This window comes from Vanessa atalanta, chromosome 22 (assembly GCF_905147765.1).
Source record: "Vanessa atalanta chromosome 22, ilVanAtal1.2, whole genome shotgun sequence".
NCBI lineage: Eukaryota > Metazoa > Arthropoda > Insecta > Lepidoptera > Nymphalidae > Vanessa > Vanessa atalanta.
Window position 1 is genome coordinate 5,948,249 of NC_061892.1, and position 15,489 is coordinate 5,963,737.

The following is a 15,489-nucleotide window of genomic DNA, read 5'->3' on the forward strand; positions in this document are numbered from 1 at the left end:
CATGAAATTTTGGTGTCTGTTAGTTCGATGGTAGAACTCTCTCGATTCTCATCATAATAAGTTTAGTGTAAATACATTAAATTGTAAAAGAAAGTTGGCAACATTATAAAATTAGTGTAAAATATAATTAATAATATATCTAAATCTACTTCAAGACTTATTCTATCTATTGGGTAGAGTTTGGCTTGCTTAGTAGTTTCTTAAATCAATACGAACTTATACAGTTACACTTGACGGGGTACTCAAATTTACAATCAAATAATTTATTTTCTGATGTCATGATCTGTAAATGAATTAAATTATAAAGTAAAAAATACAGCAACATGTAGATATTTGCAGTTTGAAATTGGAACGTCCTTTTTACGTACATTTTGTAGTAATGCAAGTCAAAGTTTCTGCAGGAATATTGTCATATTGTGTATGTGTTTTGGAATAAGCTCAGAATCCCTCTCATTAAGAGAAGAAGCGAGCAGTGAAATATTTCCACAATATTAGTTTAAATTGTTCTCAAATTACTCTTCATAAATATAATTTGTAGCGAGTCTGTTTGTTTACACCATTTGTTGGAAATATTATAAAAAGGTTTATTTGTTTGGTAATTTTGCAGCTGAAAAACTAATACTAACAATAACTATATCCAGAATAGGATATTTATATCTTTGACGTCATTTAAATTTATATCAATTACGTACATATGAAAATGATAAATATTCTACGATCAAAATCGTACGTTAGGTATATTGAATTGTCTATAAAAAAGTAAAATTCTATGAAATTAAAACGAAAACAATATTGTATAATGGTGTAAAACTTAAAATTTTGACGTTTAAAAACGTTCAACGCTTCCCTTTCGCTTCGCTCGCGTTCACAAATTCAAATTTTGCTTATCGATCATGCAAGTTTGCTCATTTCGCTTGGCAAATGGGTTGCATAAGATGTTTGAACATGTCGCTTTTAGAAATGGGTTGCAACGTGCCGAGGCTTCTACTGTTTTTAAGCTAATGACCCGTAAGTGTAACCTGGTATGAGTTAATATATTATTTAGAAAACAAACTGTTTAAAAAAAAAAAGATTTTCTAAGCATGTTTTTTTAGAGACGTTTCGTTTAAACAAAGAGAAATTCACGGGTTTCGATTTTTTTTTATATGTAATAGGTGTATGGTGTGGCTAACGGGCCACCTAACGGTAAGTGGTCACCACTGTAAAGACATTTGCGGCGTGAAAAAATTAAATAATTCCTTAAACCTCTAAGGTGCCACCAAGACTGGGAACTAAGCTATTATGACCCTTGTGTCTGTAGTTAAACTGGCTCATCTTCAACCCGTAACACAACAATTCAAAGTATTGCTACTTGGTTGTAGCATATAAGGAGTGGGTGGTACCTACCCAGACGGGCTTGCACAAAGCCATACCACCAAGTAAGATAATAACTATGTGTGTTTATAAGTGCATATGTTTGTTTGTTGTCACTGTGGTTGGTTTAGCGACTAGCTCAAAAGGCTGCATCATCCTGGGCTCAAGCGCAATAAAATATTTTAAATGGGTTATATTTTCAAGTATATTTTACCGTTATATAGTATAATAATAATTTTCCTTTGTTAGACGATTGAAAAATCAAAATGTGTTACTGAATCTTTGTTGTTTCTCAGCTGATGTTTTTTTGTTCACTAGGCTTAACTTACGGTTGCCTTATAAAATATTTAAAGCAAAAAATTTGGACATATCGGATTCCGGATAGCGGGCATTTGTTTCTGATGAACAAGTTTATTTCAAACATCTCAGATGTAAGAAGAAAAGTAACTCAGCGGGTTTAGTGTATTTTATTCTTTTTTATTTATGTACTTAATATATTTTTTTCAAAAAATTAAACGTTAAATTTATTGATAAATCTGTTAGGAACGGCCTGAAGACGATCATTTTATTAGATCCAAGGTGTGCTATCATCTAGGAAGTCATACGTTTTATAATATATAATATAGTTTAACACACAACTTCATTCCTTAACAGTTTTGGGGAATGTGACATTCAGTAATTCCGTGAGAGAATGTAAGATTCCTGTAATTGAATTATTTAAAAGTATTGCACGCGGATGAAGTTGCTTGTATTATATGAAAAATTTAAATTATTCTAATGCCAAATGATTACGTCATCGAACGTCAGTTTTAATTTAAATGCACCTTCCAGTATCTACCTTTAGTAAATAAGTGAGGTGCTATTAATTAAACTGTTACAAAGACACATAAATCCGAAACAATAATAGACAATCGAAATAATACTACACGGTTTCCTACGGATTTCAGGGTACGTCTACCGAGCGATGAATTGTGAAACTTGTAAAAGGATCATGATGTTTTGATATTTGAGTTTTTATGAAAACATTTTTTTTTTGTCTTAACTATATACGATAATCTTAACATTGGGCAAAAGTCTATTTCCATGAATATGTTTGGAATTAATCAGAAACTGTTAAACTGCGAGCAGATGTTATAATATAGAATTTCCTTCTTACGAATTTTGTCTTTATTGCCAAAAAGAAAATGGTGCTAACTCGCATTCTAGCCCAAACGTAACCCAAAAACGTGTGTAAAATTTACATAATAAATGCAATTCACTTATATTACATTTACAATAAAAGGACTCCGGAACAAAAATTCTCCTGTCCACATTCCGACCTACTTTAAATACTTTTGCGACCACGAGACGCGCAGCGTGGAACGAAATTTATTTAACTTGGTCGAAGTTAAGGCGCGACAAAGTTTCTTGGACCAATTTCAACTAAATACTCCGGAACGTACCATCTTACTTAACAAATTTCATTAATTGACAAAACACTACAGTATTTGAGGGCAAGAGGGTTGATAGAAAGCTGGTAATTGTTGAGATTTTGAAAGGAAATTCTTTAAGAATAATTCCGTGTTCGTACTTTTTGTCAATGCGTTTAGAAATTTAGTAGTAATTTGAAGATATTAATGCAATATTATAGAAATGTTGATTTATTTTATTTGAATACTAGAATATACATTATAAAGAAACATTAAGACAATGTATTTACGTTTTTGTATATCCCTTTTTTGTTATAGTTATAGTTGTTTTTTTTATAATATTAAATTTTTTAAATTTACAATCATCGAAATTATCACGAAATAAATGTAAAATCTGAAAGGACGACTGCTAATACAATTATCGATACAAGATGTGAAGACTATATAACGGCCCTACGTCTTTTGTATTCCTTTGTTCTGATTTGAATAGTGAGTAAGCAGGTGTATTTTCAGGTAAAATAGACATAATAGGTAATCTGACGCAAAATGGTAAACATTTACCAACAGGTGGTAGGTAAATGGAAAATTCTTGCCTTTTTGACGTATTAGGTTTTAAGTATGGCTACTAAGATATTTGTCTAGTTAGCTGGCTAACACTTTAATCATAACGATAAAAATACTACGGCTTACTATTTTAATATAAAAAAATATAAGTTGTCAAATATCAGAAAGTCTCGGTCGCACAACAGCAAGTGCAAGATGAATGGTGCGATTAGGTTGAGCAAGTCGGTACAACCTTGATTGGTGGTACGTGACTGCGGCGACAATCAAACGATAGCGCGACTCGTACGATGGCATGACATTGAACAGAGGGGAATGGAAGAGACCATAGAAAAAAATAAGAGTCGAGATGGTGTCTAAGTCAATCACCACTGTTTTGGACCAAAAACTTAATTGATAAAAAACACGAAGATATCTGTATATGCCAGATGGAAATCTGCCACATATCATTTGCCAACCCGCATTGGTGCAGTGTGATTGAATAAGCACCAAACCTTTTTCTCAAAAGGACATAAGATTTGCTCAGTAGTGAGTAATTAAAAGGCAGTTAGTATTTCGTAATATTTCGTAATTCTTAATATATAATAGATATATTGATCTTATTAAGTTACAAGCTTGTGTTGTGTTGGTAAAGCAATAAACCTAGATGGCAATATTAAATGTATAAAGTTAGGTAGTCTAAACATATAGAGGCTTAAATAAACTAAACGAAACTGACAATTACTTTGTTAAATAAATTTAAAATTATTTAATGAAAGTCGATTGCAGATCTTGTGACCTAAAACGACATTATATTAAAAATATAAGTCCATAAAATGATTAAATGAAGTATATCTAATTGTAGATCAATTTTAAACTTAACACGCAGATAACATTTTTAAAGTACACTTATGGTCTATGATGTCCCGACAAGAGCGATTGTTACAAAATTTTAAAGAATTTTCGCCTTTATATCCATAGCCGCAGGGGCTTTAACTGTCCAACGTTAACCGCAAAGCTTCGATAATTCTAAAGGGAAATGTATATGAAACAGCTAGCTTTTGTACAGCTGCCAATTAAAATGGAATCGTGTGTCGAAGCTGAATCTCTTTTCGGTTACATTCGTCGAATATATTTTCATTTTCAAATGTAAAACAATATGATAAATAACTGCTATAATTTTTTTACATTCATCGAACTGTGAATTTGTTCGCGTGGATCTAGCGCTTTTCCCATGGGAATCTTTTCATTTCTAGTGATATAAAATCATCATATGAGCGAGTTGGGTTTGATATAGGTTTTGTTAGACGAGATTTCGGTTATCTATAATATTTATGTGTATTAGTTAGACTTTCATCTTTGACCTTACTGGCTTAACAAATCGATCTATAGACGAAAACAAATTTATTAATTTTTTTTATAGATTAACGTGTACTTAAGATGAAGGTTTTGTACATTATTTAAGCACTTAGTGATAATAATTTTTGGATTAATAAAGGTTGTATAACAAAAAAATATACTAATACGAAACATTAAAAATAAGTGAACTTGAGTCTTATAAATTATTATTCGTGTGACCTTTCGTCATTTCATCCACACTGAGCTAATTCTGTTCTTCACGTCTTGGTCGATTTTGCCATAATTCATTTGGTAATCCAATTCTAATCAAGTAATTTTGCTTAATTCGTTTAATTTTGTTTAGTCAACACTGTTAAAATTGATACCGAAAACATACATCGAAGACATATGTGTGAGTGATGTTATGATGAAAACACAGAAAACATAAATTTCTTAGGAAAGTTTTAATATCTATCATCCAAATAAGCATACTAAATTGGGACGGTCGGCAGTTGTATTAACCGTCCCATTTATAATGGAAGTTATATATCATACCGAGTATATTGGCCCTCTGAACTTCTTAAAGGTTACAAATATGATTTCTTTGGGCAAGTGGCTTCGTAAATAAAGTCATAGGCGACATTAATGTCTATGGAACATACTGCTTTAAATAGTTTCTTGATATTTATGACATCTACTCTATAACAGTAAAGTAAGGACGGAAATGTACAGAACATTATTTATCCAAATAAATCACGGTTTTGGGTTCCTGTACTAAATGTGGAATGAAAATATAGCTTCTCCTATTTACTTAACACTAACGTGAACTCCATTGTTGCTATAGACTATTAATTAAGTTGTTTGGTATAAACTGGAAGCGAGTGTTGTTACTTTAATCATTCTCGTTTACGTTATTTCCTTTATTAATATTTTAATTTTTAGAGCGTGAAGATGTTCTACACATTTCTTAGAATTATGTTTAAGGATATTTTTTTTTAATATTTATATGAATGATGTAACAACTATAATTATTTTCATCCTGATATAATGATGCCCTCCTGATCGATTTTGGCAACGACAGCCAATTTTAAGGCAACTTAGCAACTGCATATATAAAAGTGCAAAAATGTGTGCGAAAACGCAAGTTCACTCTATTTCACACTAACAGTTTAATTATTAAAGACAGACATATTTTTTTTTTAATGAAATATTCTATATTTTATTAAAATTCTATTCTTATATCGCTTGGACATCAGGCTATCAAATGTCATAGGTTAATGAGATGTAGGTTTTTATTGTATAATTGTTTCTATAGAAAATTATATATTTTCCTTAATTCTAAACAAGTTTTATTATGTATTGTTGATTTGTATTAATTCTTTTTAGACATTTAAAAAAAAAAACACGTAAAATCCATTTGCTTCGTGGAGAGAAAATGTCGCAAAATGCGTTAATTTTTTAGTTAGTTAATTGACGATTTTATTTCTTTCGTTCTTAAAGCGACTTAACATTTGTAAAATAATTATTTATATGTACAATTTATTCTGATTCACGATAATATTTTAATGAATAAGTAAGATAAACGATTTTATGAGAATTTTAATTCGTTTAGAAAAAGGTCATTTCGTTTTTTTTTTAAATTAACAAATCAAATAACTCATCGTTATTTTTTACAAACACACGAATTATGATATTAAAACGATCTGTTTCGATATTGTGATCTTTTACATACAAACTTCTTATGGCAAATTTTATTTACGCAGTATAACCGTACATTCCTTTTTTTAATGCATCAATTTGTTTGTTACAGATGCTAAGGGAATTAATGTTCAAGCAGAATTTGAAACTACGACACAGTTTGAAACAGAACCAGTGACAACAGAAGAAATACAAGTAGATGATTTGCTTTACAATGATGAGAAAATTCGTAATAATGATACAGCAATAGAATTAAAAGGTGACAGATTCAATGATAGCATAGAGTCATCAAACGTCAAAGTCGTCGATAATACTGAACAAGTTAAGAAACCTGAAAGTGCGTCTAAAGTAATGTTACCATCAGTATTAAATATTTCAAACAATAATTTTAAATATCAAACGAAAACAAGACAGGAACGAATTGAAAAAGAAACAACCGTTGACGATATTGATAAAATGAAACTTTTGGATCAGAGAATTCAAAAGAAGAATGATATACGAGCTCATGTGCAATATGACGAAGTGACAGGCGAATTGGTTGGAGGAGATCATCCGTGTCATCGTGAGTGTATGGAAGGAGAAGAGCCAATGATTTGTTACTATCATTTCAATTTAGAGTGGTATCAAACTATGAGTAAAGCGTGCTACGATTGTCCGTATAATGCAACCGACTGCAAGAGGTTGGATTGCATACCAGCTGATGGTATCAATAGACCGTTGAATGTTATTAACAGAAAAATGCCTGGTCCAGCTATTGAGGTAAGACTTGTTTGTCTTTTTACAAATTTACCGATAAGTGTACAAACACATTGAAAATAATTACAGTTACGATTTATTCAAAACAAAGCGTGTATCGTTTCTTGATGATATTTTTAATGAAGTATCTATTTTATATTTATGCTATAAAATATTCCAATCATTATTTTTTTATTACATCTAATTTATATCTCGAGGAAAATTAAACTTTTTTCTTAAAGATTTTTAATCACCACAAAAACGTATGTATTGTACCTAAATTGATCGTTGAGTCATCTCTATTTAACGTTTTGATAAGTTAACTTTTCGAGCAACGCTTCGTATACAATAAGTATATTTCAATGTTTTGTTTTGATACTTTCAATTCTTTTACGATGTTGGAATCAATGGGTTGCAATATTTCCGGTTTTAAGCCGAGATTTACGTGGCAAAAAACGTTATGATCCATCTCATACTAGAGTGAAAAATATCGTGAGTAGTTTGAGTCAGAAATTTTATCATTTTCAGGACCATTAACCTTATTTTGAGTAATTAAATAACTGAATTAAATAAGTGACAGATTATCATATTATTGACTGACAGTATCTCATATTATAGAAATCGCGCAAAGTCAGCATAAAACCACTTTTAAGCTATTGAACGGAACCCTTGTATAATACAGGTAGACATAACTGAAGTATTGCATAATTAAACAGGTACTCCAACCTCACTAGGGTGTGTATCATCACTCTCAATGACACTCTGTATGCTGTACGAGGAAAATCCTGTTAAGCACCGACAAAAAATACTTCAAATATAATATAATTGTCGTGTCAAATAATATTTTTAATACTTTAAAAGTAATGATCATATTCTATGTAAATACCTAATGGTTCGACGATCACACTAACTAGTATCAACTAACTGCCACTTATACGATTAATCTTATTCAAAATTATTGATTATATGCAAATATAATTGACATCGTCAAAATATTTACTTTATGAAAAAACACATAACAATTTTATAAAGTTTGTAATGACGTAATTATGTTTGAGAAAAATTTAGCAAAATAGTTAAATTAGAAGAACTAATGATACTTATGGTGCCTGTTATTGTTCTCGAACTATTGGCCATTTCTACTATATATATGTATGGAGTACTGGATAAGTTTCCGAGAATATTTTTAAAAGCATAACAATTATTTATATTTTGTATAAATTTTAGGTATGCCAACACGATAGAATAATAGTTGATGTCGAAAATGATCTAATGACGGAGGGAACAACTGTTCATTGGCACGGACAACATCAGCGCGGAACGCCTTATATGGATGGTACGCCATACGTCACTCAGTGCCCAATTTTGCCGGAATCTACTTTCAGGTAATTATTTTTATAACGTATAATGATTTACTTGTTATCATATTGTTCATTTTATTTTTTTCGAAGCAAAAGATACCTTATTCCAATAGGATTATAATACACACTTCATTAGATGTGTTGCCGAATGTGTTCGATAATTAGGTTCTCCACATTCTAATCTTGCAAGACAGTTTGTACATTATGATTTTATGCTCCACGTGGTGAGAAAATATTATGAGATAATCTGAATATTTCCAATACGCAAGGCGTAACGGATTATGTTGGGTTTTTTAGACCTAACAGGATAGGAAACCGAAAGATTAGCTTGTATGTATCGTATCAAGTTAATACATCTTAGGTTTTTCTAACGTCAAAATATCACTTAGATCAACTTTGTCTTTTTCTACTATACTAAGAATATAAATAGCAAATACTTTGAAAATATATCTAAGCTTAAGATATTTAGGTATCCTTGCTTGCTACTATCATTAGTTAATTGTAAAGCATTTATCACGAGATACGAACCAGATAAATCCAATCCAACAAACCCGCTGAGTTTCTTTCGTATTTTTTTAGGTCAGGCCATTTTCTTTTCGGAACCAGTAGTAGTTTATAATTTGACAAGCAATAAGTAAGTGTAATAATTCTATATTTAATAAGGGAATTTGATTTAATCATAAAACAAACAAATTTACTCTTTATACCATATTATATAGATCGTATATATTAAAAGTTTGCTCCAGAATCAGAATCGTAGTGAAATTATTTTGTACCAACTGATCAAGTCAAAATATATAAATAAAATAAATGTAAACAAATTTTATTAAAAGCAACCTGCTTAGTTTTTTTGGATTTTTTTTGCATAGCTGTTTAAACAATTAATGCCAAATATAATTAAAATTACGTCATAGCTAAGGAGAGTACACTTTTAGTTTACTAAATACTCTATCATAGCACTCATAGCTGATTGATTGATTTTATTCATTCCGACTACCACTTCTTGCGGTAATGCCGTGTGCCGAATAACTTCTTCAAAGTATTTATTGCAAAATCGATAGCAATAATGTTTTAGATATTTTCTCTACCATGTCCAATGTTCATACCAATGGCATCAAAGGTAGGAGTGACTTAAAAGAAAGACAACAGTGATGACGTCACTATTACCCTAAAAGCCGATAATAATAATCGATGTATTTATTTAATATTTATTGTTATAGGTATCAATTTAATGCCACACACTCTGGCACCCATTTTTGGCACTCGCATTCTGGTATGCAACGAGCTGACGGCGCTGCTGGTGCTCTCATCATAAGGAAACCAAAATCTCAGGATCCATATGGAGATATGTATGACTATGACAGGTAAGAAGCGTCTTTGAATGTAGAATTAGAAGACAGGAAATATATTTTTTATTCACAAGATCATTATTAACACAGATAGTACCAATTTTGAATAGATTTGCCTCTGAAGACTAATATACATAATACATTTGCTTTTATTATACCTAAATCAAAGTCAAATTAGTCGGCCTCGGTAGCGTACAACGTACGACTTAGGAATCAAATATCCCGTTATACCAATGACTAATACTACTATTATACAAAAATATGGAATTGATTGAAATTTTGGAATATTCAGAGTTTTTTTTAATTTATAAATACGTTCTTCATAAATCATTACCCACACATTCTTTGTAATTTCGTTAGCTGTATTCATTTTATGGCGATGGTCATTAAAACGGATTTTTCTGAAACTGTTATTTTGTCATCAATAAAATCTGCAAAGTTTATAAAAAATCTGAATCATTTGATTTAGTAGTAATAAAATATAAATTTATATTCAAAGAATACTAACAAATATGATAGAATGACATCACAGAATACATCTAAATGTCGTTTTGATTTCATATTCCTTATAAGATAAATTTTTTTTATGGTATTGGTAGGCAGACTGGAAATTGGGCCGTCTGACGGTGCACTCACCACCACCCGTAGACGTTGACCCGCTGTAAGGAATATTATATTTTACTTATGTGCTACCAACCTCGGGATTATGATGTTATGTCCCTTACACTGGCTCACTCCAGAAAACAACAGTATTCCTGTCTAACGGTAGAATTTCTAACGAGTGGTTAGTCTAGCCCTTATTTGACTTCAGCTGGTGTTATCATATTATTATATAATGTGAAACTTGTGACTTGAATAAAGTAAAATATCTAGTAATACTTCATTATAAATATAACAAATAAGCTTCTTGCAATAATATCATAAGCAATTTTTCAACGATTTCGAGGTTTGGTCGACTCTTTGAAATTAAAGTTAATGGTATATCTGTGTTAACAACTTACACTTGATAATTTGTTTGTTATAACTTCCTAAAAATTTATAAGTCATTTGTTTTTGTTAAACGGACCAACGGATCGTTTCGAAATTGAAATTAATATACTTATAGGATATAGCCCAATATTTGAATGGTGAAACAATTACAAATTACAGTTCTAAACTCGCTTTTAGCGAAGCTTATAATATGGAGTTAAAAAAAACATGTTCTTAACCTAGGAAAGGTTGGTTTATTAATATATTCATATTTTCAGATCAGAACATGTAATGATAGTAACGGACTGGATCCATGAACTCTCCGTGGGAATGTTTACCGACCACCACCATTCAAAAGGTGACAATAAACCACCCACGCTCCTCATCAATGGGGTCGGTCGCTTCAAGATCTTCAACGAAACAGTCAAGCCCATGTATATGCAAGCTGCAAGGTTTAACGTTGAACAGGTAAGATATTATAATACGAAATTTACTCAAAAGGTCGTATGTTAAAATTAAGTTTCAATTAAAACCGCCAAAAGTCCATTAGAAACGGCAACGGGTAAAATTATGGAGATTATCCCTATTAAATTGGAAATTTTGAGTTACTATCTTCTGTAGAGCAAATAATAATTTATATTTAGATACATCTTTTACATTAACGTTTAATTGGTGGTAGGGCTTTGTGCAAGCCCGTCTGGGTAGGTACCACTCACTCATCAGATATTCTACCGTCAAACAACAGTACTCAGTATTGGACATCAGAATTCCCAAGGTTGGTGGTGCATTGGCAACGTAAGGAATGGTTTATATTTTTTACAGCACCATTGTCAATGGGCGGTGGTGACTTACCATAAGGTGGCCCGTAGGCTCATCCACCAAAATATACCATAAAAAAAGGAAAAATATATATATGAATTATCTTCATAAAATATTATTGAAAAAAAAGAACGAGAAGGTTTGTAGTTTCTCGAACATGGCTTTCTATTTTATCTGTTACATCGATCTTCTGGAAACAAATTTCAAAAAGATAAGCACTTTGTATTGGTAGAATTTACGAACACAATATATTTAGTTTACCCGAACCGAGATGGCATCACATAAATCCTTACAAAAAATATGGGTTCAAACGCGGACAAGCACTATTGTGATTTAATTTATTTAAAATGTTTTATGATTTATCTCGTGCTCGATTTTGAAGAAAAGCATCGTGAGGTAACAAGTCCGGGGAATACCGTCTCATGTTCAGTGTTCACCAACTATTAGAGCTGGTGGAATTGGAGTGTAGTGGAATAAACTCCAAATATTATGACCAAGAGGAGAGGAGGCCTTAAAACAGCTGTGGGACATTCACTTGATATCACTGTAGAATCCGATTGGTTTAAAGATGAAGACGTAGATAGTTAAATTTTGACGAGATCAGAGATGTTTAATAATAATGAGAATCTATTTCATTATAACATAATAATAATATTAGGGATGAGTTAGGGATAATTCGACATGGGTAAAGCCGCAAAAATAGTTATAATCTGATCCATATACATCCAGCTTAGGGGTATTAATACTGTAATAGATCATTAATCTTTCATTTGCTCGGGATAATGGTTCAATATTTCTTGTTTATTTTTCGTCAATTAATCAATGTATGTATTGTGTAATTAATTTATAAATTTATTAGTGTCTCTGAATTTTAAACAAAATTTCACATATCATGTAATACACCTAATTCTCCTTTGTATAAAAACGAATACACGAAATATTTACTAATTCAGCAATATCAGAATTTAATTAGTTTATTCTATCCAGTGAATGTGGTGTTTGTGATGTAGCATGGCTGAATATTAATTTTTAGTCAGATGAAAACGTATAAACTTGGTGTCAAATTATACAATTATGTGTATCCAAATGCACATCTAATGCCGAAATTTGCATAACGTGGTATATTTGACAAGCTACAATTGCCGCGAATTACCGCTGGGAATTTATCAAGCCACATATTGTTTAAAATTGATGTTATTAAAGCTGCAGTGCAGCATTAAACAAAGTTTGATTAAAATAAGCTGAAGGTACAGAATATTTACAGAATTATCTGGCTATCTTTCCGAAAATCATAAATTTAAATTTCTGATTTATACAGAATATTTAACGTTAATTTTATAGTTATAGCCTTTATTAGATGGAAAATGCTTGAAATTTACTTTGAGCGACTTAATAAAAGGTCTGATCGGATTATGTCTCTTTATTCTTTACTTCAAAACAAATTACATCGAATTTGGTTCAGTGGTGCAGATACCTAGACAAACAGACAGACAGAGCTGCTTTCGCATTTTTAATATTAGTATAGATTTTTGACCATTTCAATATAATAGTTATTCAAGTAATGATGTAACATGAAATAGAAGATAAAAAATAAAAAAAAACAAACTCGTTCAGGAGAGATTAGGCAAATAGTAATTGAAAAACCGCAGCTAAGCTGAAAAGACTATCTGGAGTAAATTCTTGAACATTTCGAACTACTATTAAGTTCTTGGTAATATTTTACGGGATATTCGAATTTATTCCCAGGGCTACAAGTACCGTTTCCGGGTGATCAACGCTGAGTTCCTTAACTGCCCTATTGAGATGTCAGTGGACGGACATAACATCACTGTGATCGCTTCAGATGGCTACGAACTGGAAGCTATTACTGGTAAGTCCGGTTCAAAATTGTACCGTTCAAATATACTTTTAAGAAATTAAGCATTTCGTATATATCATGTTGAAGAAATATCAACGATAGATTGTGTTCATTATTTAAATATTCACAGAAAATTTACGATAAAATACTTTAAGTTTTTTTTAAATAAATGATTATCTTATTTTTGTAGTGTATACTACTGATACCACAATATACATATTACATACTAGTTTTAAAAATCATTTTAAATTTTGGGTTTAACTTATTTAAAGTAGAGTCATTGTTGAATAATCTTTCATCAAACAAACTGTTTTAATGAATGATCTACAAGATTTGTTGCTCTGTATTTCGGCTTGAAGGTGAGTTCGTGTAATTTAAGCCATTTGAAGACTTAATAAATTAGCTTTGGTGTTTCATCAGATCATTGTTAATGAAATGTACGAAATGTCTACTATCTAACGTCTTCCAACTTTAAAAAAAGAAGCAAAACTATAATATGAAAATTATCCGAAATAATGTACCAAAAAGTAAGATTATTATGGAAAAGTAAATAATATTTTTTGTTTTTAATACTCTGTAAATTAAATCATAATTCATTTGTTCTTAAACCTCATAAAGGTTCGAAAAATAAAATAACACAAAAGACACAAATTTGCCACAGAGTTGAATATTCAATTCACAAAGAAAACAAGACAATGACACTTTAAAACCAAATAATACACGTATATAGCCTCGCGAAATATGATTTCCCGTGAAATTAAAGAATGGGCAATTTTTAAAAGCGACTCCAAATTTAATTTTGTTATAACAAATTCTGGATAAGCCTTAAGTGAGCGGTTCGTTGTTTTCATTTCCCCTTGAATACAAAATCTGGCTCCGTTTGTACGATGCTTCATTTTAGTTATATTTTCCCGTTGTAATTTCTGCACCAAAAAGAGAAAATGTTATTTAGCGACTCAGCTGGCGTCCGTCTGTCGTAACTGAATTTATCTACCGAAAAATTATTACTTTAAATTTGGCAGAGGACCACAGGAATAGTTTTATTACATGGTTTTACTGCAAGGCGGAGATATTAGCAAACAAATGTCTTCGATACAAATCATGTTCCAAAATGCAGTATTTCAAGTTTAAATGTATGAACTTAGTTGCACGAGTTAAGTTGCATGGACTAAGGTAGAATATAACTTTTTACAAGCTGGGGTAATCTATTTGTTCGATGCTTATGGTAAGCAGACTTAAACGGGATACTGGGATATTTAAGATCAAGATAAAAAAAAAAAGTTATCAGGATAGCTGATGAATAAATAGTTACAATATTTAAAATCATTTTTAATCATTTACATAAAAGTAACTTGAAAACGTATCTCGTTTTTATTTACAATGAGGCTTATTTTCATAGAAATTTAAAATTTAATATACGAAATCCTAAAGAATTACACGGAAGAAGTTTTCTGAAATACTCGGAAAACGGTGGCGCAATGTTTTCCTTCCATTCTGGCTTGGTCTTGAATAATTTCAATTTACTTCGGAAAACACCGAATATGACAGCGATGCGAAAAAAAAAACCGCACAGTATTAATTGAATCCCTTGTTGTTTCGTTATAAAATGCAAAGTAGATTTATTTTCCACATATAGTAAACATCACTTCGTCATGTTCGCGTTGCAACGTATGAAATTTTTATCATATATTCACAACTGTAAAAATTTTACGTTGTGCTCTGTTTAAAGAGTTCGTATGTTTTATATTGTATTTTTAAGAATATAACGGAAGGAATAATTTAAAATTTCCCGGATATCGTTAAGGATTTTTACATGACGGATTTTGAATGTAAAATTGGTAATTATTTAGCAAATACCTATATTGGAGCGATTTAATATTATGTTAATTCAATGTTATTTTTACAATCTTCTGCTTCTGATTGCACGTAACTTTGATTACTGATCAAGCGAGTTATGAGAGATTGGGAGAGAGAGATAGAGGGAGATTAATGCTTGTTTGAGCACCTACACCTTGTGTACTTTGATATCTCCTGCACTAGTCTCCCTTGAAAAGTTACAA

General features: G+C 30.9%; 1 protein-coding gene across 2 annotated transcripts in view; it reads left to right on the forward strand.

Annotated features, from left to right (window-relative positions):
* The window catches only part of LOC125072693 (laccase-4-like), a 116,225-nt gene that overhangs the window by 76,280 nt on the left and 24,456 nt on the right, over positions 1–15,489 (forward strand). For both annotated transcript variants that reach the window (XM_047683360.1, XM_047683361.1), the window contains exons 3-7: positions 6,451–7,097; positions 8,301–8,458; positions 9,655–9,798; positions 11,031–11,220; positions 13,318–13,441. In XM_047683360.1, the coding sequence (XP_047539316.1) occupies positions 6,451–7,097; positions 8,301–8,458; positions 9,655–9,798; positions 11,031–11,220; positions 13,318–13,441 (1,263 nt within the window). The remainder of the gene's footprint in view (positions 1–6,450; positions 7,098–8,300; positions 8,459–9,654; positions 9,799–11,030; positions 11,221–13,317; positions 13,442–15,489) is intronic.